Below are 23657 nucleotides of genomic sequence, written 5' to 3'. Positions count from 1 at the left end.
TGCACCACCCCTGACCTGCAACCATGGGGTCGCAAAGAGTCAGACATGACTGAGCAACTAACATACCTACACCCTTTAAGTGAAAACTCCTGTGTCCATGGGATCTCCAGGCAAGAATACTGGCGTGGGTTGCCATTTCTGTCTCCATGGGATCTTCCCGACCCAGGGATCAAAACCAGGTCTCCTGCATTGCAGGCAAATGCTTTACCGTACCATCTGAGCCACGAGGGAGTTTCATCTGAAAGCTGTAGGTCTTAGGTGTCTTCCTAATCTAAATTGTATTAAAATTAAAGGCTAAATAGTGTTTCTTTTGTACATACTTGGAGAAGGCAATGGCACCCCACTCCAGTACTCTTGCCTGGGAAATCCCATGGGCGGAGGAGCCTGGTAGGCTGAAGTCCATGGGGTTGCGAAGACACATAACTATTATGTGAGTACATAAAAAAGCTAATTTCAGATTTAACTATAGAAAATTTTGGTGTTGATTATTTTTTAAGCCTCTTAATGACAGAGAACATAGAGTACTTACATTAAAATGCTTTTTGAAAACTCAAATATTTGTCAGTGCTATGCATCAGTCAGTGACCAGTTAGTACTTGTTGAGCTAATGAATTGTGCAGTTAGTGTTTTCTTCCGTAAATAAGATATTCCATTTAATCAGTGTCTGCCTATGGCTGTCTTCTTTTTACTTAGAGTGTCTGGTTTCGGTCACCGTCTCTCTGTATAGCTGATTCTTCACAATCCTCTCACCAGCTCTTGCTCTTGTGCTCTCAGTATAAAATAGGATATTTTTGTTTCACTTTTAAAGTGAAAAGGCTTGAAAATTAATCAAATGTACCATCTTTCTAAAAGGTTCACTAGATTGGGAGACATGGAAAAGAGTCACTTTTTAACACATGACGGGTTCAAATTTAATTGTTTCAAACAGAAGCAACTCTATCTTGTGTATGCATGATCTAAGCATTTTATACCCTACATAACAGAAGCATTCTTTGGTTTCTTTTTTTGGTTTTTTTTTTTCAGAGCAAGTAACTAAGTTTGTAAAAGTGCAGCTCTCATCACTATCTTGGCTAGACATCAAGTCTACCCTACTGTATTTAACAGTCTATTATTACCAACCACTCACTCGAACTTAACATATATATAGATTTAGTAACATACACTCATTTGAGATATACCTCTGAAAAATTTCTTATTCCCAAAACACATTGAAAATAAATTGTTTATTTTGGCTAAATTTCAGAGCTTTTGAAAGTTAGTTTATCAGTCAGATTATGTTCATGTGCTTACTGTAGACACTTGTTGCTGAAACATTAAGTGTAAAGTTTTCACTTAAAGGGTGTGGGTATGTTAGTTGCTCAGTCATGTCTGACTCTTTGCGACCCCATGGACTGTAGCCTGCCAGATTCCTTTGTCCATGGGATCTCCAGGCAAGAATACCGGAGTGGGTTGCCATTTCCATCTCCATGGGATCTTCCCGACCCAGGGATCAAAACCAGGTCTCCTACATTGCAGGCAAATGCTTTACTGTACCATCTGAGCCACGAGGGAGTTTCATCTGAAAGCTGTCTAGAAGGTAATTTGTATCATGTTTGAAATGTCAAAGCCTAGTGTCTCCACCTCTATGTTTAATGAAAAGTAAGGTATTTATACCTGATATAAATCTGTAAATATGGAGATGACCTCTGTTAAGGTACTGTTTTTACATAAAATATAAAATTTGGACAATACAGATAGCAAGTCTTGTAAAACCCATACTTAAAATGTTGTGAGTACCGGAGGAGATGTGACCATCCTGGACCTTATCCCTGGGATTGTCATCATTTAAACAAAAGTACCCGATGGTACCCCCATGGCATAAGCCCATGCACGAGCTTCCTTCTCTTACCTCCCTCGTTTCCCGTCGTCCAGTGTTAGATAAGGACTTTTGCTAGTGGTTCCAAATTACTGTCACTTGTTCTTCAGTTCTGTCTCGTAAGTTGACACTTTTACTTAGTCTCTGAGTATTTCACATTAGGCACATTTCCAACGTGACAGAAAATGCTGGATGCTTCCATTTAGTGCTTTAACATCTTGGAGCCTTTTCCTTATTTGTTAAATGAGGTTAGTTTCTTGTTTTCCTGCTGAATTAATAAGTTTTTGTGGCTCAGCTGGTAAAGAATCTGCCTGCAATGCGAGAGACCTGGGTTTGATCCCTGGGTTGGGAAGATCCCCTGGAGAAGGGAAGGGCTACCCACTCCAGTATTGTGGCCTGGAGAATTCCATGGACTATATCATCCATGGCGTCACAAAGAGTCAGACACAACTAAGTGACTTTCCATGTCACTTTCCATGTGAAAGCCCTTTATATATTGGAAATCACAAATGATTCTTGTTGTTTAGTATTACTTTGTTTCTTTGCAACCTTGAAATACTGACTACTTTCACATTACCTCTTAGGAACATTTTATAGTAAGTTTCCTGTATAACTTTAACTCTGAGAGGCTGTTTTCTCATCGGTGTGAGGATTTGGGCTGTTTACCTTTTGTCCTTTTATTCTGTTTTGTTTTGGGGAGCTTTCCCTTTTATTTGTTAAAAATGAAATGTGAAAACTTTAGTATGAACTATTTTGTTTATTTTGGAGGGCTTTTAAATTTTCCTTTCACATTTTCCATTTGGCTTGCTTTTTTTAAATCTCACTAACCTTATCTATTTTTCTAGACATAAGAAGTACCATAAAAGATTAATGTTTCCTTCTCCTTAGAATTCCCTGCCTTCCCTCCCCATTCCTAAAACATAAATTGTTCTTATATTTCCTCCTTCATTTGTCATCCCTTATTTTTAAGATGTGATCTCTCCTGTAACATCTGCTGTCTTCTCTTAACTGTTATTTAATTCAGGTATTGTACAAGGAGATAACAAACTAGTCTGTTTTAAACATCCGTTTGCTGAGTACAATATTAGTTAATTGATATTTTCAGTTCATTTAGAGGTGTTTTAAAAGTTGCACTAAGATAATCTTATGTTTCTACTTAAAGGTAAGTTGAAATTAAGCATTAGAAATGAGCTGATGTTGGGAGTCACTTACATTGTTCTCTTTGATTTCCCCTTATTCTTCCTCTTTTTTAAAATTTTGCTTTTAAAGAAAATAGTACAGGAAATTGGACAATACATTATATATAATTTCTATTTTATTTCTATTTATTTATTTGAATTTTCCAGGAGAGTTTCTCCAAATATTTAGAGATTTTTTTTTTTTTGGGGGGGGGTCTACCTCAGAACTGAATCCCTCAGTTATCTGAACTGGGGGAGAAATGAGTAGTTTGACATCATTCAATTTTCTGGTTAGCTGATGTTCAGATATGTTAAACTCTTGCTATGATTCCTAATATGCTCTACTTTAATGATGTATAACACATGTACAGAAAGAGTGTTCAAAACATAACTGTTAGCCTAAATGACTTCTCACAAAGCAGGCACCAGTGAAAACTGCCATTTAAGGAAAGAAATAGAGATTACCAGCACCCCAGGAGTTCCTTCGTACCTCCTCCCTAATCACTAACCCCCCTTCCCAAAGTAACCAGTATATTGATTGCTAACACTGTAGTATAGTTTTATCTGTTTTTGAGCTTTACATAAATAGAATTGTACAGTGTATGTTATTTTGTGCTTAGTGTCTTGTTGTTCAGCATTGTGTTTGTGAGTTTCATTGATATTATTAAATGTAATGTAGCTCCTTTTGGTTTTAATTTGCATTTCCCTGATTACAGATGATGCTGAGGATATTTTCATATAGTTATTGGCCCATGGATTTCCTCTTTTGTAAAGTACCTGTTGAGATTCTTGCTGTTTTCCTGTTGAATTCTTTTGTTTTTGCTCTTTTGGCTAATTTGTAGAAGTTCTTTATATATTCTGAACACAAGCCCTGTGTTAGTTACACGTGTTGCAGATATCTTTTCCCATTTTGTGGCTTGCGTTTTCATTCTTTTGATGTCTTTGAAACTTTTAATCCAGTCCAGACTTTTTAGTCTTTTTCTAAGACTAAATAAAAGCAATATCTTTTGTCTGCTATTTAAGATATCTTTCTCTTTTACTGTCTTCTAGAAGCTTTTCTGTTTGTCCTTTACATTGAGTTACAACCCATCTGAAAGTGATTTTATGTATAGTGTATGTTAAGTGTAGCTGGGATCAAGTCTCATTGCTTTCCACGTGTTTATCAGCATTTGACCCTGAAGTATCTCTTGGAAAGACCGTATGTTCCTCACTGTTCTGCACTGACACCTGTGTAGTAAATCAGGTGTCCATATATGTTTGAATCTGTTCATGGTCTCTTTTCTATTTCATTGGTCTGTTGATGCTTGCAAAAGTACCACACTGTCACTACTGGAGAATTATAATAAGTTTTGATATCCAGTAGAGCTAATTCTCCCTCTTTTTTTTTTTCCTCATGGGTACTTTTACTTGGAACTGTGAATTTCTGTAGAAACTTTAGAATTGGTTTCTTAAGTTCTCAGGTATAAAAGACAAAGCCTGTTCGGATCCACACTCAGCATTTCTCAAGAATTGCAGTCAAGCTAATAACAAACAGTGTAGTTTCTCAAGATGTGACTGGACTTGGAAGATCCACTTCCAAGCTCACTCATGTAGGTGTTGGCACGAGTTTCAGTTCCTTATGTGGAATTATGGCCTCCCCTAGAGCTAGTGACCCAAGAGTGCCACCTTCTTTGTTCTGTTCACATACTGTCTGTCACTTCTACTTTGTTCTGTTGATGGGAAGTTGAGTCACTAGTCTTTTTCAAAGAACCAGCTTTTGGTTTTATTCATTTTTTTTCTTGTTTTGATTTATATTTCATTATGTTCTGCCTTTATTGTTTTTTTATCTTCTATATTTTTTGGTTAGATTGTTACTGAAAAAAATTTTGAACTAGATACTTAACTGATTTGTAGCTTTTCTTTTAGCCTATGAAATCGCTTTCAACATGACATTAACTCACCTTCCAGAGTTTGATGTTTATTGTCATTCAGTTTAGAATGTTTTCCTAATGTTCCATGGAGTTTTCTTTTTAGAGTTATTTAGACTATTTCTTAGTTTCTGAACATCTGGCAATTTTGTGGATTAAAAAAAATTTTTTTTGAATTCAAAACCACTGTAGTCAGAAAACATATTCTTTAGGATTTTGGTCCTGTTAAATTTATTGTAACTTACAGTGTGTCTATACACATGGTCAGTTTTTCTGTACTTGAAAAAAAGGTATACTTTTTCTTTGTTGAATGCATTGTTTTATTAGTATGTCAGTTAGCTAAAGTTTATCATTATGTCAACCATATATCCTTATTGATTTTGCTTGTCTTAACAGTTTCTGAAAGAGTTGTGTCAAACCTTCAATACATTTGTGGATTCTCATATCTCTTTTAAATGTTTCTATTCCTTTTATATATTAAGGCTATGATGTAAATTCAAAAAAGGCAAATTGCGTATGAGTTTAGAATTATTTTAATCTTTATGAAGTAGTGCCCTTAATTTCTAATGTCTCATGTTTATCTACATTAGTTTTGGTATGTAATCTTTATTTGTCATGTTACTTTTATCTTGTATTCATGAGAAATAACTTTCTCTTATAAGCAACATATAGTTGAGTTTTTAAAAATCCATTTTGATATATATTTTTTACTTGAATCATTTCCATTTACTGTAGTTGCTGATATATTTATGTTTAGTAGTTCTTATTTCATACTCCTTTTTCCTTTCTTTGGAATGTTTAAATTTATTATTCACCTCCCATTTTCTTTGTAGTTATAACATTCTTTTACACCATACATCCTTGACTTATTGAAGTCTAATATAAAATAGTACTTTTTACTTCTTGATGATCAGTGAAGGCATCTTAGAGCACTTGAACTCCATTGAACTTCCTCTTGATTGATTTGATTTAGTTAGTATTTTACTCCCATATGTATTTTAAATCCCACCAGATACTTAATAGTATTTTATGTGGTTAATGTTCATTTAGTATTTACCCTTTTGTTATTTTCATTGCTTTTTACATCTCCAACTTCCATCAAAGATCATCTTCTTCTACCTGAAAAGCAATGACTCAATAGCTTCTAGTGCACACACTGTGGACTTCTGTATACTTAGTAGGAGGAGTTGTGGAGCGTTTTAGAAGTCAGAGTAGTGTAGGAACTGTGAATTAGGGGATTTGGCTTGAATCCCAGGCGATCCAATTGCTGTGCTTATTTGGAAAAGTCAGCTTTTTTTCCTCAATACTCTCTTGGGGATGGTGATATTCCCACTTCATAGTAAAGGTAGAATTAAATGAGCATATTTATTTAAGTTGCTTAGTGTATTGTCAGCATCAGTGTGACTGCTGTTGTTGCGTTGTACTATTCTTTATGGTAGATGAAAAGTGTTAAGTCTTGTGTGCTTACAAGAACAAAATACCCATAATTTCAAATAGAAAAAGATGAAAGAAAAAATTAAGAAAATGAAAGAGATGAAGAAAGTCTACCTATGTCCAACTGGAGTACATAAAAATAGAAATTGAGGATACATACCCAGACTCTGACCAGGTAACTTACAAATCACACTGAAAAATAATCTGTTCCTTTGGTAGTCTTGTGTATTAGATTATAACTTTTGTGGATGGGTTTGAAATTATAATTAATGGCATTGAAGTCAAGGAGGACAAAAATGACCCCTCCTGTTGCTTTCATCTAGTGAGTTTGTCTTCCTAGAATTTGCTCTTACATAAAAATATTTTCCATTCCATTTTTTTAATGATAGTAATTGTGAAAGAGGTTGGAGTGTCGTGTAAAGCAAAAGTATAAAAAAATTAATTGGCTTTTTAGTTGAAACCAGGTATTAAGGGAGGACAGGTTATTTGCAGCATGTTTACATTTCTCAGTTTTGTTTTATTTATGCTAAAACTTTATTCACTGAATTCATCAGTTGCACAGCCAACTGTTGTTTGCCTGTGAAAGTTACACAGCCAAAAGTTAGTAACATCTTTTCCTCCTACTCACAGTTAGCATATGTTCATCCAGGGTGCTGTTTATCTTTTAAATAGGCTAAAAGGATAGTTAGCAGTTAATCACCTTTGTAACATCCAGAGTTCCTTGCTTACAGTAGATTCACAGTAGTTTAACAGTTGAATGAATGAAACTAGAAGCATTGCCATATAGTTTTTCTCTGCCATTTTAGCTTCAGGAATCTTTCCCTTCAAGAGATTGGGAGCTAAAGGAAGAAAGAAAACCATCTTCATTCATTTTGTTGAAAAAATACAGACAGATTTGATTGGTTTTCACATACTATAATCCTCTATGAGAGGATTTCTTATACATTTATTACTCGTGACTAAAATATATATACTAGAAGATTGATATAAAAACTATTATTGATATGAAAAAATAGATCTTTACAACAGTCTGTGAAGGGACAAAGAAGAGATTTTTATCCTAAAATTTATTTAAGTACAGTTTCACTGTAATGTGTCTAGATATGGATGTTTTTAAAATTTGTTCTGTGTAAGATAACTTATGCTTTCTGAGAATTTACATTTTTCATTAGAGCTAGAAAATTATCCTGTTTCTATTTTTATGTACTCCAGTTGGACATAGACTTTTTTCATCTCATCTTTTATTTCTCTTAAATTTTTCCTTCATCTTGTCTTTTTCTAGTAGATATTATGGGTATTTTGTTCAGTTAATAATCTAGGTTATTACTTACAACCTCTAAGTCTTCAGTTGTATCTAATTTGTCATTCAACCTATCCATTAAATTCTTAATTTCAGTTAATATTTTCTACTTTTAGAATTTCAATTTGATTTTTTTAATATTTGCCTAGAATTAGATTGTTTATTGCTTATGTTTTCATTTCATTTCCTTAAACATCTTATTTTCTATAACTGGTAGTTTTAATATCTGAAGTCTCAGGTCTTTAATCCAGCTGTTGTTTCTGCTGACTCTTGCTTATGGTAGCATGTTCTCTCATGTAATATGTATTTTGGAGTTGTGAGATTATATTTAGAACTTCAAATGCATATGAAGGTAGATTGCACTTATGAATTTTCAGAGGAAACTGCATCTCCTCACCTCAAGAGACCAGACCAGGGCAGAGAAGTTGCCCTGTCATTTTCTTTTACTGACGAGTGATTTTTGTTTTTTTCTAGTTCAACCTTTTCACAAAAATCTTAGCTTTATACAGAGGGCTTAAATCCAGTTCTGTCTTGAATGAGCCAGAAGCTGTGTTTCTCATTTCCCACCAGGCTTTGAGTTCTTGACTCTTCGGGGCAACCATGGCTCATGACACTAGTATAGCACTCTGGTTTCTTGCTTCTTTTCTTTCTTCATTTATGACTTCTGGCAATTCCTCTTATTTTAAGAGTTTAGCTATGCTTTTAAATGAATTTTTTTTTTTTTTAGGTTTCTCCTTTTTAAAAAATTTCTATTGACATATAGCTGATATATTTCTTTAAAAAGTTTATTGACAGTGTTGTGTTAATTTCTTTGTACAGCAAATCGACTCAGTTATACACACACACGTATGTTGTTTTTCATATAACAGTTTGCATCTACTAATCCCAAACTCCCAATCCTTCCATCCTACCCCACCCCCATTGGCAACCACAAGTCTGTTGTATGTCTGTGAGTGTGTTTCTGTTTTGTAGATAAGTTTATTTGTGTCGTATCTTAGATTCTACTTATAAGTAATACCATATGGTGTTTGTCTTTCTCTTTCTGACTTACTTCACTTAGTATGATAATCTCCAAGTCCATCTGTGTTGCTGCAGATGGCATTTCATTCTTTCTAATGGCTGAGTAATATTCCATTTATATCTGTACCACATCTTCCTTATCCGTTCCTCTGTCGATGGACATTTAGGTTGCTTCCATGTCTTGGCTGTTGTGAACAGTGCTGCAGTGAACGTTGGGATGCATGTATCCTTTCCGACCATATTTTTCTCTAGATGTGTGCCCAGGAGTGGGATTGCAGGGTCATGTGATAGCTCTGTTTTTAGTTTTTTAAGGAACCTCTGTATAATTCTCTGAAGTGACTGCACCAATTTACATTCCCACCAACAGTGTAAGAGGCTTCCCTTCTCTCCACACTGTCTCCAGCATTATTTACTATTTGTAGACTTTCGAAGGATGGCCATTCTGAGCAATGTAGGGTGGTACCTCATTATGGTTTTGATTTGCTTTTCTCTAATAGCAATGATGAGCATTTTTTATGTGCCTGTTGGCCATCTCTACATGAATATTTTTTGATCTCTCCCCCATAGCCTTCATTTTCTTGTTCACTTTTCTAGTCACAGCATTTATTGCAATGATTTCATAGGTGTTGACAAAATTTTATTTCCTGTGGTGTATTAGAAGTATCTTGAATAGTCTTGAGTAATGGGCTTAAGAACTTTGTCTTGATTTGATGGAAAGACTTTGGAAGGAAGTATTTTGTTTCAGCCCCAGCTGGTGTACTGCAATGCAGTTCTGTCACTTAGCACCTAGGGTTAGTGCAGACTCCAAGAGTTAAAGGGTCCAACAAGACTGTCCTTACTTTAGATATCAGCTGGCTGTACTTTGGGTGGCTGGTAACAAACTGATCCCCGGTCAATTCATTACAAATTGGCTGCAAATTTAGGTGTTCCCATGATCTCATTGAGTTCGGTTATATGCTAAAACAACTGACAGAACTCAGGAAAGTGCTACCCTTCTGATTAGAGTTTTGTTATAAAGGATACAAATCATGAAGAAAGTATCTTTTCAGTTGGCTAGTGATGAACTGCAATCCATTCTGTACTGCAGTTAACCATTCAGAGTTAGTCTAGGTCCCCCAAGTTAAAGGGGACTTCCAAGTAGAAGACAACAGACTAAGGTAGCATGAGAAAGGGTGTGATTATAGATCGTATTTTATAGAAATTTCTTGGTAGGGAAAAGATAGCAAGTCCAAGATAGTTTTCTGAGGAGAGATGGTTGAAAATTTTAACCAGGAAAAATATTTTCAACCAGGTTGAAAATTTAGCCAGATTGTTGAAAAATTTAAGGACCAGGGAAAAAAAAAGAGTTTGAATTCTATTGATAGGCAGTATGGTTTATGGATGAATTTCAAACTCATGAGAATTAGGATCATGATTTTTTTTTTTGAAGATGGGTTTGGCTGTGGACCACTGTTTGGCTACTCTTTAGGTTGGGGATGGTGAGAGCCTGATTAGATTGGTGAAGTCAGCAGTGGAGAACTAGTGTGTCAGAGCAGGTGGCAGGAGAGCAAACAAAACTTAGTCCCCTATTTATTTATTTACTTACTTTTAACCACATGTGAAAGGGTAAAGGTGATAGAGTGAAATAAAAAACAGATGAAATAATTGATAAAGCAAGAGAGGCTATCAGTAGCAGAGACAGAAGGACTTCACCTTGAAAATTTAGAGAATCCTTTTTTCCTGGGACTAGGGCAAAGGAGAATAAAGTGGCAGCATTTTTGAGGTGGAAAGGAAATGAGTTTCAGTTCAGTTCAGCCACTCAGTCGTGTCTGACTCTTTGTGACCCTATAGACTGCAGCACGCCAGGCCTCCCTGTCCATCACCAAAACCTGGAGTTTATTGCAAACTCAAGTCCATTGAGTCAGTGATGCCATCCAACCATCTCATCCTCTTGTCCTCTTCTCTCAACTTCAATCTTTCCCAGCATCTCAGTCTTTTCTGAGTCAGTTCTTCACATCAGGTGGCCAAAGTGTTGGAGTGTCAGCTTTAGCATCAGTCCTTCCAATGAATATTCAGGACTGATTTCCTTTAGGATGGACTGGTTGGATCTCCTTACTGTCCAAGGGACTGCCAAGAGTCTTCTCCAACACCACAGTTCAAAAGCATCAATTCTTTGCCACTCAAGTTGCTTTATAGTCCAACTCTCACATCCATACATGACTACTGGGAAAACCATAGCTTTGGCTAGACGGACCTTTGTTGGCAAAGTAATGTCTGTGCTTTTTAATATGCTATCTAGGTTGGTTATAGCTTTTCTTCCAAGGAGCAAGTGTCTTATTTTCATGGCTGCAGTCACCATCTGCAGTGATTTTGGAAACTGCCCCCCCCCCCAAACACACACACACAAAATAAAATTTCTCACTGTTTCCCCATCTCTTTGCCAAGAAGTGATGGATGGGACCAGATGCCATGATCTTCATTTTCTGAATGTTGAGTTTTAAGCCAGCTTTTTCACTCTCCTCTTTCACTTTCATCAAGGAGCTCTTTAGTAGTTCTTCACTTTTGCTTCTTCGCTTCTGTTATAAGGGTGGTGTCATCTGCATGTCTGAGGTTATTGATATTTCTCCTGGCAGTCTTGATTCCAGCTTGTGCTTCTTCCAGCCTGGCATTTTGCATGATGTACTCTGCATAGACGTTAAGTAAGCAGGGTGACAATATACAACTTTGATGTACTCCTTTCCCTATTTGGAACTAGTCTGTTGTTCCATGTCCAGTTCTAACTGTTGCATCTTGACCTGGATACAGATTTCTTGGGAGGCAGGTCAGCTGGTCTGGTATTCCCATCTCTTGAAGAATTTTCCACAGTTTGTTGTGACCCACACAGTCAAAGGCTTTGGTATAGTCAATAAAGCAGAAGTAGATGTTTTTCTGGAACTCTCTTTGCTTTTTCGATGATCCGGTGGATGTTGGCAATTTGATCTCTGGTTCCTCTGCCTTTTCTAAATCCTGCTTGAACATCTGGAAATTCACTGTTCACGTACTGTTGAAACCTGGCTTGGAGAATTTTGAGCATGATTTTGCTAGCATGTGAGATGAGTGCAGTTGTGTGGTAGTTGGAGCATTCTTTGGCATTGCCTTTCTTTGGGATTGAAATGAAAACTGACCTTTTCCAGTCCTGTGGCCACTGCTGAGTTTTCCAAATTTGCTGGCATATTGAGTGCAGCACTTTCACAGCATCATCTTTTAGGATTTGAAACAGCTCAACTGGAATTTGAGAGGCATTTTTGCTTTGAGTAAGGGGAAGAGGGATATGGAGAAGAGTCCTGTGAGCAGTAGAGTTGCTGAGTCAGGCAAGGAGAGGGCGTGGAGTACACCAAATAGTGTGTTTTGATATGGAACTCAACAGGGAGATTAAAGAGTTTGTGGTGGATCAAATAACTGCAGTTTTGGAATTTTTCCAAAAATTTACAATATCCTTTGAGTAAGAGTGGAAAACCAAACTAGATTGTTTATTCGTAGTTAACCAAGTAAAGACACCTTAGATATTTCTAAACAATCACTGATAGATGGTGAAGGTGGATGATTTTATTGGGGGGGAAAAAAAGGAAATTTAATCTCTTCACAGTTTGACTCATTTATTTCTATGCCAGGAAGTTTTATCAGTTCTGTTGCCCAGGATTTTGAACAATTACATATTGTTAGCTCAACAGCATAGAAGAGGCAAGTGAAAAACATTAAACTTACTTTTGTAAGTTTAGCAGCATGGCTAAACTTAGCGTGGCTGTTGATCATGATTTTTTTCTCTTAAGAGAGCACTGATTGGTCTCCTTCCCTGCTTTTGGCTGTGCTGAGTCTTTGTTGCTGTGCTCAAGTCTAGTTGCAGTGAGTGGGGGCTCCTCTCAGTGCAGTGCGTGGGCTTCCCATCACAGTGGCTTCTCTTGTTGCAGAGCGTGGGCTCTAGGGTGCACGGGCTCAGCAGCTGTGGCACACAGGCTTAGCTGCCTCACGGCATGCGGAATCTTCTGGCCCAGGGATTGGACCTGCATCCTCTGCATTGACAGGCAGTTTCTAATCACTGGACAACCAGGGAAGTCCTAATCATGATGTGTTTAAAAGGGAGGAAAAGAACAAAGTACTTCAGTTTTTAGTGTTTTTGAGATGTCTTTTTTTTTTTTTTTAACTTTTAATTTTATATTGGAGTATAGTTGATTAACAGTGTTGTATGAGAGTTTCTGGAGTACAGCAGAGTGATTCAGTTATACATAAACATGGATTATTCTTTTTCAGTTTATTTTAAATACATGTCATGTGTGTACATGTCAATCCAAACTCCTTAAGTATCACTCTCCCCACTCCTAACCATAAGTTCATTCTCTAAGTCTGTGAGTCTGTTAGTTTCCATATGTAAGTGATGTCATCAGATATTTCTCTTTCTCTGTCTGACTGACGTTTCTCAGTATGACAATCTCTAGGTCCACTGTTGCTGAAATGGCATTATTTCATTCTTTTTAATGGCTTAGTAATTTTCCATTGTATATCTGTACCACATCTTCTTTATCCACTCCTCTGTTGATGGACAGTTAGGTTGCTTCCGTATCTTGGCTGTTGTAACTAGTGCTGCAGTGAACATTTGCGTGCATGTATTCTTTTGAACTATGTTTTTACCTAGATATATGCTCAGGAGTTGGATTGCAAGATCATATGGTAGCTATATTTTTATAATAGTTTTTAAAGGAGCCTCCATACTGTTCTCCATAGTGGTTCACCAGTTTACATCCCAGCCAACAGTGTAGGAGGGTTTCATTCTCGCCACACCCTCTGCATTTATTATTTATGGATTTTTTGATGATAGCCATTTTGACTAGTATAATTATGGCACTATCTCATTGTCATTTTGATTTTCATTTCTCTGATAATTAGCAATGTTGAAAGTCAAAGCATTCTGAATTAAAGACCTAAGTATATATATAAGCCTTAGGCAGGAAACGGCTAATATATTTTAGAATTTTCCACCTGAAAGGAACAAACAATAGTATTTCAAACAAAAACATGTTCAGTCCCCCAGAATGCTTTGAATTCCAATCTTTTAGCCAAATAACATGTTGCATGGTTATTTCCTGATGTATAAACTTGTTCAATATAATGGTTTCCTTCCCATTATAGTATTTCAAAATAAAAGTTTGAAGTCTTGACTGTGGCTGTCGAGATCTGCTGGTTCTTTCTACTGCCTCTGTCTTCATATTTCTTTCATATTACCTTTGTGCATATTACCTTTATCACTGTACTGCAGTCATGTCTTTGTGTGTGCATGTTTGTGTATGTGTTTTCAGTTATGTCTGACTCTTGGCAACCCCATGGACTGTAGCCCACTGGGCTTCTCTATTCATGGAATTTTCCAGGCAGGAATACTGGAGTAGGTTGCAATTCCTACTCCAGGAGATCTTACCAACCCAGAGATTGAACCTGCATCTCTTGAGTCTCCTGCATTGCCAGGTGGATTCTTTGCACTGGCAATGGATTCACCTGCATTAGCAGGTGGCAGCACTGCGCCACCTGTAAAGCCCTGTACTACCTCTTAATAGACTTGCTTTCCCCACCTTGGGTGGCCTTTGCTAATGCTGTTAGGATTGCCTAGAATGCTGTTGGTGGCTTTTCATCTTTCAGGACCCTACTTGAATATACTACCCTTTAACTAAAACATTTTTTTGTCCCCTGAATAATCAAAGTAGTTCCTCCATCACTGAACCTTTATAACACTTCCTGCGAGTATACATACGTTTAAATGTTTTTATACATATTGTTGTATATCTTTCCCACTAAAAAGAAAGCTTTCTAAGGATAGGACTGTGTGTTTCTTTTGTTTGCCACTTGTACGCGGCTTGTATATAGTAGGTCCTCAAAAATTTGTTGGCTGGTAGGCCTCACGGAGAAGACAATGGCATCCCATCCAGTACTCTTGCCTGGAAAATCCCATGGATGGAGGAGACTGGTGGGCTGCAGTTCATGGGGTCGCAAAGAGTCAGACATGACTGAGCGACGTCACTTTCACTTTTCAGTTTCATGCATTGGAGAAGGAAATGGCAACACACTCCAGTGTTCTTGCCTGGAGAATCCCAGGGATGGGGGAGCCTGGTGGGCTGCCATCAATGGGGTCGCACAGAGTTGCACATGACTGAAGTGATTTAGCAGCAGCAGCAGCAGTAGGCCTCAAATATTTGTTGAGTCAATGGTTTCTGAGTATTAAGTATCTTGTTTGTTCTTTAATACTTGTACAAAAGCCCTATGACATAAGATCCTGTTATAATTTCCACATTACAGATAAGGCTAGTGGGGCTTACAGAATTATGTAATGCACCCAGAGACACATAGCAATCCAAACCTGGGGACTCCGTGACCTTAAAATCCATCATCTCCATCACTCTGCCGCATTGCCCTTCCATCCTATTAACAATTTAATTTCTTTCACACACATTTTTATAAGACAAAGTAAAAATGGACATTTAAAATGCTAATGACCTATCTGTATAATAGTGGCATCTGTGGGAACTTTTTCAAGAGTTGGAGACTTAAGATTTCTTTTCAGTTTTGACTACTGAATTGTGTTCAGATTATATTTATGTTCAATGTGAATGAAAATTTTTTTATAGAAAGAAAATGATAAATGATACCTATAGTAATTTTTTACATTTTTTCCTTTCTCTTTTGGAATATCTGTAACTCATTCTTTCAGGTCGTAACAAGTTAATTTTTATTGTGTGGAGGATTTCAATTTGAGGCTTTTCCTGTGCAGTTATATCCACATATGATGACTTGAAGGCTAGGAAGACATAGTTAATCTAATTTTCATATGGATAATTCAGAATATGTTCAGTATGTGAGGAGAATGGTATATTCTTTCTTTGGGGGGGGGGACAGAAATACAGGATGTTATAGTCAAAATTTGACTTTTAAAGTTGTATTTGGTTGTACCAATTTATTGTGGTTTGTTTTGTCTCTATAGCTGAAATAAGTGGCATTTAAAGAAAAATACAGAATGCAGATGTTACACAAGAGTTATATGAGATAAATGCTGGCTTGAATCACTGGAGATGATTCAGCATTTGAGGATAAAATTTGGTGCTTTCCTGTCACACCTACACACTAGAGATAGAGGCAGAACTGGAAGTTTTTCCTTTGTTTTACATACAGTATGTTTACATTTAAATTATTGCTTTATCTTAGTAATATGCAATCCTCTTGACATCTTAAATATTGTCATCCTGAATGGAAACATTTCTGGATGAGTTTTGCTTTAAATTTTGAAGTTGTTCTTGTTTTATGTGTGTGTGTGTTTTGTAAAAGACAATATAAATGCATTTTTAGACATTTTGTGATTTGTCTCTACAAAGAGACAACAAATAGTTGTCTTTTTAAAAAACTCCCCCTTTTGGTGTTCAGTTTTAGTAGTGAAAACTATATGAATGTACAGTGAAGCATATTATTTCTAGTTGAATTTTATTATCTTTCTACAGAGATTGGCTTATGGGGAAAAAAACTTTTGGATTGAATTTTTTTATATCAATGCATAATTGGTATACAGTATTATTGCTAAGTTTCATGTGTACAAATAAGGAGTCACAATCTTTAAAGCTTATATTCCATTTATAGTTATAAAATATCATCTGTATTCCCTCTGTTGTACAGTATATCCTGTAGCTTATTTATTTGATACATAGTAGTATACCTCTTAATCCCCTACTTTTATCATGCCCCTCCCTACTTCACTTTTCTTCATGGTAATCACTAGTTTGTTTTCTGTATCTGAGTCTATTTTTTTATATATATACTCGCCAGTGTGTGTAGCTCTCAGATTCCACATATAAGTAATACCATATAGTACTTCTCTTTCTCTGTCAGACTACGTTCACTTAGCATAATACCCTCCAACTCCGTCCGTACTGTTGCTGATGGCAAAATCTCCTTTTTATGGCTGAGTAGTATTCTCTTGCACATATATGCACTACATCTTCTTTATCTTTTCATCTACTGATGAACACTTAAGTTACTTCCATATCTTGGCTGTTGTAACTAATGGCTGCTGTGAACATTGGGGTGCATGTGCCTTTTTGAATTAGTGTTTTTATTTCCTTCAGATATATACCCAGAAGTGGAAAAGGGATCATTTGGTAATTCTATTTTCTGTTTGTTTTTTAGCAACCACCACTGTTTTTCATAGTGGCTGTACCAATTTACATTCCCATGCACAGTGTACACGAGTTCCCTTTTCTCCACATCCTGCCAACATTTATTATTTATAGTCTTTGTGATGATAGCCAAAGATGTGACAGGTGTGAGATATGAGGTAGTATCTCATTCTGGTTTTGATATGCTTTTCTTTGATGATTGGGCTTCCCCTGAAGCTCTGCTGGTAAAGAATCTGCCTTCAATGTGGGAGACCTGGGTTCCATCCCTGGGTTGGGAAGGTGCCCTGGAGAAGGGAAAGTTTACCCACTCCTGTATTTGGGCCTGGAGAATTACATGGACTGTGTCGTCCATGGAGTTGCAGAGTTGGACACGACTGAGTGACTTCCACTCATGCACTCTCTAATGATTAGTGATGTGGAGCAACTTTGCATGTGCCTGTTAACATTGGCATGTTTTTTTTTTTGGAAAAATGTCTATTTATATTTTGCCCAACTTTTAAAATATTGGTTTGTTTATTTTTTGATATTGACTTGTAGGAGCTGTACTTTGCATATTAACCCCTTTTTGGTCATATCATTTGCAAGTAAATGCAGCCTTTCTCCAGGTTGTCTTTTTGTTTTGTCAGTGGTTTTCTTTGCTGTGCAAAACTGTTAAATTTTATTAGGTGCCATGTGTTTGTTTTTGCTTTTGTTGCCTTTGCCTAGAGAGACAGACAAAATCTTCTACCCAAGTTTTTCTCTATGAGTTTTATAGTTTACAGTTTTACTTTTAGGTCTTTAATCCATTTTAAGTTTATTTTTGTATATGGTGGGAGAAAATGTTCTAATTTCATTCTTTTTTATGTAGTTGTCTAGAATGCCTAGCACCACATTAAAGTGATTATCTTTCCCCACTGGATATTCTTGCCTCTGTCATACGTTAACTCACTATAAAATGTGTTGATTTTTTGTTTTTGTGCCAGTACTGAACTTTTTTTTTACTACTGTAGCTTTGTAATATAGTCTGAAGTCAGGGAGCATGATACCTCCAGCTCTGTTCTTTCTTAAGATTGTTTTGGCTCTTCATGGTCTTTTGTGTTTCCATACAAAGTTTTAAGTTATTTTAGTTCTGTGAAAGATGCCATTGGTATTTTGATAGGGCCTGCATGGAGTCTAGATTGCCCTCTAGAATAGTTTGGTCATTTGTATATTATTAATTCTTATCATTGATGAACACTCAGGGCTTCCCTGGTGGCTCAGATGGTAAAGAATCTGCCTGTATTGCAGAAGACCCAGGTTTGATCTCTGGGTCTGGAAGATTCCCCTGGAGAAAGGGAATGGCTACCCACTCCAATATTCTTGCCTGAAGAATTCCAGGGACAGAGGAGCTTGACAGGCTACAATCCTTGGGGTTGTAAAGGGTTGGACATGACTGAGCAACTAACACTTCACTATCACATGAACATAATATATCTTTCCTTCCGCCTGTGTCATCTTCGATTTCTTTCATCACTGTCTTTTAGTTTCTTAAATACGTGTTTTTTACCTCCTTAGGTTTATTCCTAGGTGTTTTATTCTTTCTGATGTGATTGTAAATATAGGTTGGTTTTCTTACAGTTCATTGTTAGTAGGTAGAAATGCAACAGATTTCTGTATATTAATTTTGTTTCCTTCAGATTTACTGACTATATTCATAATCTCTAGTAGTTTTTTTGGTGGTGTCCTTAGGAATTTCTGTGAATACTATCATGTTCTTTGCCAATAGTGTTAGTTTTGCATCTTTCTTTCCAGTTTGGAATTCTCTTATTTCTGGTTGTTGTCTAATTGCTTTAACTAGGACTGCCAATACTATGTTGAATAAAAGTGGCGAAGGAAACATTCTTATTCTTAATCTTAGAGGAAATGCATTTCAGTTTTCACCATTGAGTATGATACTGGCTGTTGACTTCTCATATATGACTTTTATTATGTTGAGAAATTTTCCTTCTATATACCCACTTTCTGGAGAGGCTTTTAAATCATAAATGGATGTTGACTTTTGTCAAAAGCTTTTTCTTTATCTACTGAGGTGATCATATGGTTTTTATTTTTCAGTTTAGTAATGTGGTAGGTATATCACATTATTTTGTGGATATTGAACCATCCCTTGCATCCCTGGGATAAACCTCACTTGATCATGATGTGTGATCCTTATAATGTGTGGTTGGACTCATTTGGCTGATATTTGGTTGAATATTTTTGCATCTGTGTGATAGCTTATGGTGTATGGTGCCGCCAGTTTCATGGTCTCCAAAGGAGAAGGTTTAACTCTGGGACCAAATACAGTCTCAGTCACTAAGAGCTTTGTGCAGATTTTTATTTAAAGTGAATGTGACATCAGAAGGGGGTAGAACGAGTACCCACTCCCACTAATTTAAGCAGGGCCTTATATACTTCTCAACTGGCTGCTCAGAATAGATAAAAAGAATACCTCAAGGTTTTAACAGTCCCACCAGGCCCTTTCCCACGGCATACATCCTGAGATAACTTGGGTACAAGATTATGTGGGGAGAACAGGTTCTGGACAACCTCTCTGGGCAAGATACACTGTTGCTGTGTGATCAGGGGTACAAGTCTTGAGAAACAGGTTCCCAGTTACAATTATAATCATTAGCATAGAGCCTAAGAAAAGCATAAGGATGTCTTAGAAAAGCATTTTCCATGAGTAAGATGTATTACTGCTGTGTAGCCAGTTCTCTCAGGCAAGAAATATTTGTTGCGATACCAGTACAGGGCTTAAAAGAAACACATGCTACCTGACTAAGGCAAAAGAATGTTTGTTGCCTCCTCCTTTAACGTCTTGGACTGCCTGCTTAACTCTCTCATATGTTCATCAGGAGTATCTGTAGTTTTCTTTTGTTTGTGATATTTTTGATTTTGGTATCTAGGTAATGCTGGCTTCATAGAATGAGTTTAGAAGCATTCCTTCCTCTGTGGTCTTTTGGAGTAGATTGAGGAGGACAGGTGTTAACTCACCCTCTGAATGTTCAGTAGAACTGAAACCATTTGATCCTGGACTTTATAGTTTATTGGAATTTTTTAAAATTACCGATTCACATTTTGTAATAATTGGTCTGTTCATCTCTTTCCTCCTGGTTCAGTCTTTAGGGAATTGTACATTTCCAGGAGTTTGTCCCTTTCTTCTGGATTGTCCATTTTGAGGCATATAATTGTTCATTGTAGTTATTTACGTTTCTTTGCCTTGTTGGTGGTGTCACTTTTAACTTCTTTTATGTTTCTGATTTTACTGATTTGGGCCCTCTTCCTTTTTTTTTCTTGTGGAGTCTGGATAAAGGGTTATCAAATTTATTTATCCTTTGAAAGAACTAGTTTTTAGTTTGATTGATTCTTTGCCTTTTTTTTTTTTAAGTGTCTTTTTGTTTATTTCTGCTCTGATCCTTATGATTACGTTCCTTCTACTAACTTTTGAGTTTGTTTGTTCTTTCTCTAGTTTGTTTAGCTTTAAGGTTAGGTTGTTTATTTGATATTTTCCTTGTTTCTTGAGGGAGGCTGTATCACTATAGACTTCCCTCTTAGAACTGTTTCTGCTGCATCCCAAAGGTTTTGGATCTTCCCTGGTGGCTCAGATGGTAAAGCGTCTGCCCACAATGCCTACCATTTGGGACACCTGGGTTTGATCCCTGGGTCAAGAAGATCCCCTGGAGAAGGATATGGCAACCCACTCCAGTACCCTTGCCTGGAAAATCCCATGGATGGTGGAACCTGGTAGGCTACAGTCCCTGGGGTCACAAAGAGTCGGACATGACTAAGCGACTTCACTTTGCTTTTCTTTCTGTGTTGTACAATACATTCTTAAAGCTGTATTATACCTAGAAGTTTGTGCCTTCCACTCCTCCACAGCTGTATTGACTCTCCCCTTTGTTGCTTTTAATATTCTCTTTTCCATTTTTCCATTTTAATTGTAGTGTGTCTTGGTGTGGTCCTTTTGTGGTTTATCCTGTTTAGAATTCTCTGTGCTTCCTGGACTTGGATGTTTGCTTCTTTTCTCAGGCTGTGTCTACAAATATGTTTCCTGCTTCTTTCTGTCTGTCTCTTCTCTTTCTGGGACCCCTGTAACGTTAATATCAGTACATTTGTTGTTTCAGTGGTGTCTTAAACTGCCCTATTTTCTTTTTATTTCCTTTTGTTTCTGTTCAGCTTTAGTGATTTCCACTGCTCTGTCTTCCAGCTCACTAATCTGTTTTCTGTATCATTTGTCTTCTGTTCCTTCTAGTATAGTTTTCCTTTCAGTTGTGGTATTCATCTGTGTTTGCTGCTGCTGCTGCTAAGTCGCTTCAGTTGTGTTTGACTCTGTGCGACCCCATAGACGGCAGCCTACCAGGCTCCCCCGTCCCTGGGATTCTCCAGGCAAGAACACTGGAGTGGGTTGCCATTTCCTTCTCCAGTGCATAAAAGTGAAAAGTGAGAGTGAAGTCGCTCAGTCGTGTCCAACTCCTAGCGACCCCATGTGCTGCAGGCTACCAGGCTCCTCCGTCCATGGGATTTTCCAGGCAAGAGAACTGGAGTGGGCTGCCTCATCTGTGTTTAGTTCTTCTTAATATTTTCTCTTTGTTAGAAACTTCTAGTTTCTCACTTGGTTCATGCAGTCTTCTCCCTGATTCTTTGATCATTTTTGCAAATGTTACCCTGTACTCATTCTCAGGTAGATTTCCTGTCTCCACTTCACTTGGTTGTTCTTCTGGGATTTTATCTTGTTCCTTCATCTGTAACATGTTCCTCTGTTGCCTCATTTTGCATAATTGGTGTTTTTGTTTCTATGTATCTGGTAGGTTGATTATATTTTCTTACCTTGAAGAAATGACCTTTAGTAGCAGACATCCTGTGAGTCCTGGCAGTACACTCTTCTTTATATGCTTTAGGAAACCAGAGTTACATGCTGTGGGGATACTTTCTATGTGGGCTATGGTGGGCTGACTACTCTTGGCAGTCTGGTAAGCACAGTTTGTTTGCCAGGTTCTCTTTTCCAGAGATCGCCCTCTGCTGCCTGACGGGGCTGTATCGTGAGGTGACCAGTTGTAGGACCCTTGTGGACCCTGGGGTTAGTGCTGGTTCACTGGTGGGCGGAGTTGAGATCTAGAAGATCATATGGCCGTTGCCTGCCCATCCGTGGCTGGGTGAAGCAAGGTCCTTAGACTAGTGCCAGCCCACTGATAGGCAGCGCTGGGTGTTGGGGTCTGGATGCAAGGCTAAGGGGTCCCACATCTGGTGTTGGATTGCTGGTGTGTATCACCAGTTCACGCACAGCTGACTGCATGGTCTGGGGTGTCCTGAAGCTTGTGTTGGCTTTCTGGTTGGCAGGGCTATGGCCCATGCCATCCTAGGGCTGGTAGTAGCCTGAAGGTAGAGTGTGGGGCTGCAGTGGTCCTGGATCTGGTGTCGTACTTCATGGTGAATGAGACTTTTCCCAAGACTAGACCTGGCTTGCAAGTGAGTGGAGCCAGATCCCAGTGATTTCTGGGCTTAGTCCCTGCCTCTTAGCACAACCTGGTACTCTGGCAGCAGGTCCTGGGCATCTTGAGTCTTGTACCTGCACACTGATGCATGGGACCAGTTCTGGGGTCCTCTGCTGGGCAGAGCCATGTCCAGGGGTGACTGTGGGCTTGGGGTCAGCACATCTGCTGGTTAGTAGGGCTGTGTCCCTGCCCAATTAGTTGCTTGGCCTGATAGTACTGATTCCTACACACTGGAGGGTGTGAGAGGGTTTGGTTACACCTTCCTTGTAATGTTCAATAAACCACAAATTTAATTATTATATTTACTTGATCAAGGAACAGTATTTATTCATTGAGAACAATTATGAACAACTCATTTACTAATCTCAAAATATGCATGTAGGATCAGTTGGAAGGATGGATAGAATGTTTCATTAAAGTTTGAGCCAAGGCTAGAACATATGATGTTGAGTCTTTAAATCAGTCAGAAAGAATTTAAAGATCCATTTTGTTCCCAGCCTTATACCTAATGGGAGACTGTTATGGAGGAAGCAAAATAAATTGTATTTGCCCTCAATATAATGGAGGTAGGATGGCCAGAAATAAATGTATGCTTCTTAGATATTTCAAGTAGCTGGAAAAGCTTTGTGAAATATACCTTGAACAGAATTTTGAATAAATTAAAGTAGAAAAGCAGCCAAGGAAATGCAAGTGAGAAATGTATGGTGGATGGTATTTTTGGTAAATGATAAGAATATTTTAGTAGCTAAGATTTTACTAAAGAATATATTTGAGTCAGATCTTGGAAGCCAATAGGATGATGACTTCTGTGAGCAAGAAAGTTTACAATAAATAGAAACAGCAAAACCAAGAAATAAGGAGATGTAGAACAGAGTTAGATTTCAGGATTATGGTACCTCTGAAAGCATGTCATCAGTCCTTTTTAACAGTAGACTATTTTAGTAGTTAATTTTCACAGATGATTTTGTGTTTTCTCAGGAAATCAAGTCCTAACCATCAAAAATAATTTCTGGCCTATTAATTACTATAACATGAAGTATGCACACTGAACCCTCAGGGAGTGAAGCCACATTTTGATGTTTATGCTTTTTGTTGACATAGGACACCGAAAATACGTGTGAGGAAAGAAATGGTTTAATGAATTTTTCCTGGATGTGTTTATATGAAAGTGTTCTGTCTGTGTTGTATCTACGCGAGCACATGATAATCTTGAATGAGTAAGGATAAAGGGGAAGCTGCAGCCTGCTGTTTCTTTTGGCTCTTGTGGTAAGGGGGCCAGCCTTTTACCATTATTTTATCTGAAGCAAGT

The 23657-nt window shown here is 37.5% G+C and overlaps 1 protein-coding gene across 50 annotated transcripts in view; it reads left to right on the top strand.

The window, feature by feature from the left end:
- The window catches only part of PPHLN1 (periphilin 1), a 170482-nt gene that overhangs the window by 120878 nt on the left and 25947 nt on the right, over window positions 1–23657 (top strand). For 2 of the 50 annotated variants that reach the window (XM_060412740.1, XM_042246859.2), the window contains one exon: window positions 23450–23614. The exons of the other annotated variants lie outside the window; for them this stretch is intronic. In XM_060412740.1, coding sequence (XP_060268723.1) covers window positions 23450–23569 — 120 coding nt within the window. In that variant the 3' untranslated portion in view covers window positions 23570–23614. The remainder of the gene's footprint in view (window positions 1–23449; window positions 23615–23657) is intronic. 50 annotated transcript variants of the gene reach the window in all.

Source organism: Ovis aries, chromosome 3, assembly GCF_016772045.2.
Source record: "Ovis aries strain OAR_USU_Benz2616 breed Rambouillet chromosome 3, ARS-UI_Ramb_v3.0, whole genome shotgun sequence".
NCBI classification, from domain to species: domain Eukaryota; kingdom Metazoa; phylum Chordata; class Mammalia; order Artiodactyla; family Bovidae; genus Ovis; species Ovis aries.
The sequence above is the reverse complement of the archived record's forward strand: the minus strand, read 5'-3'. Positions and strand labels throughout refer to the sequence as shown.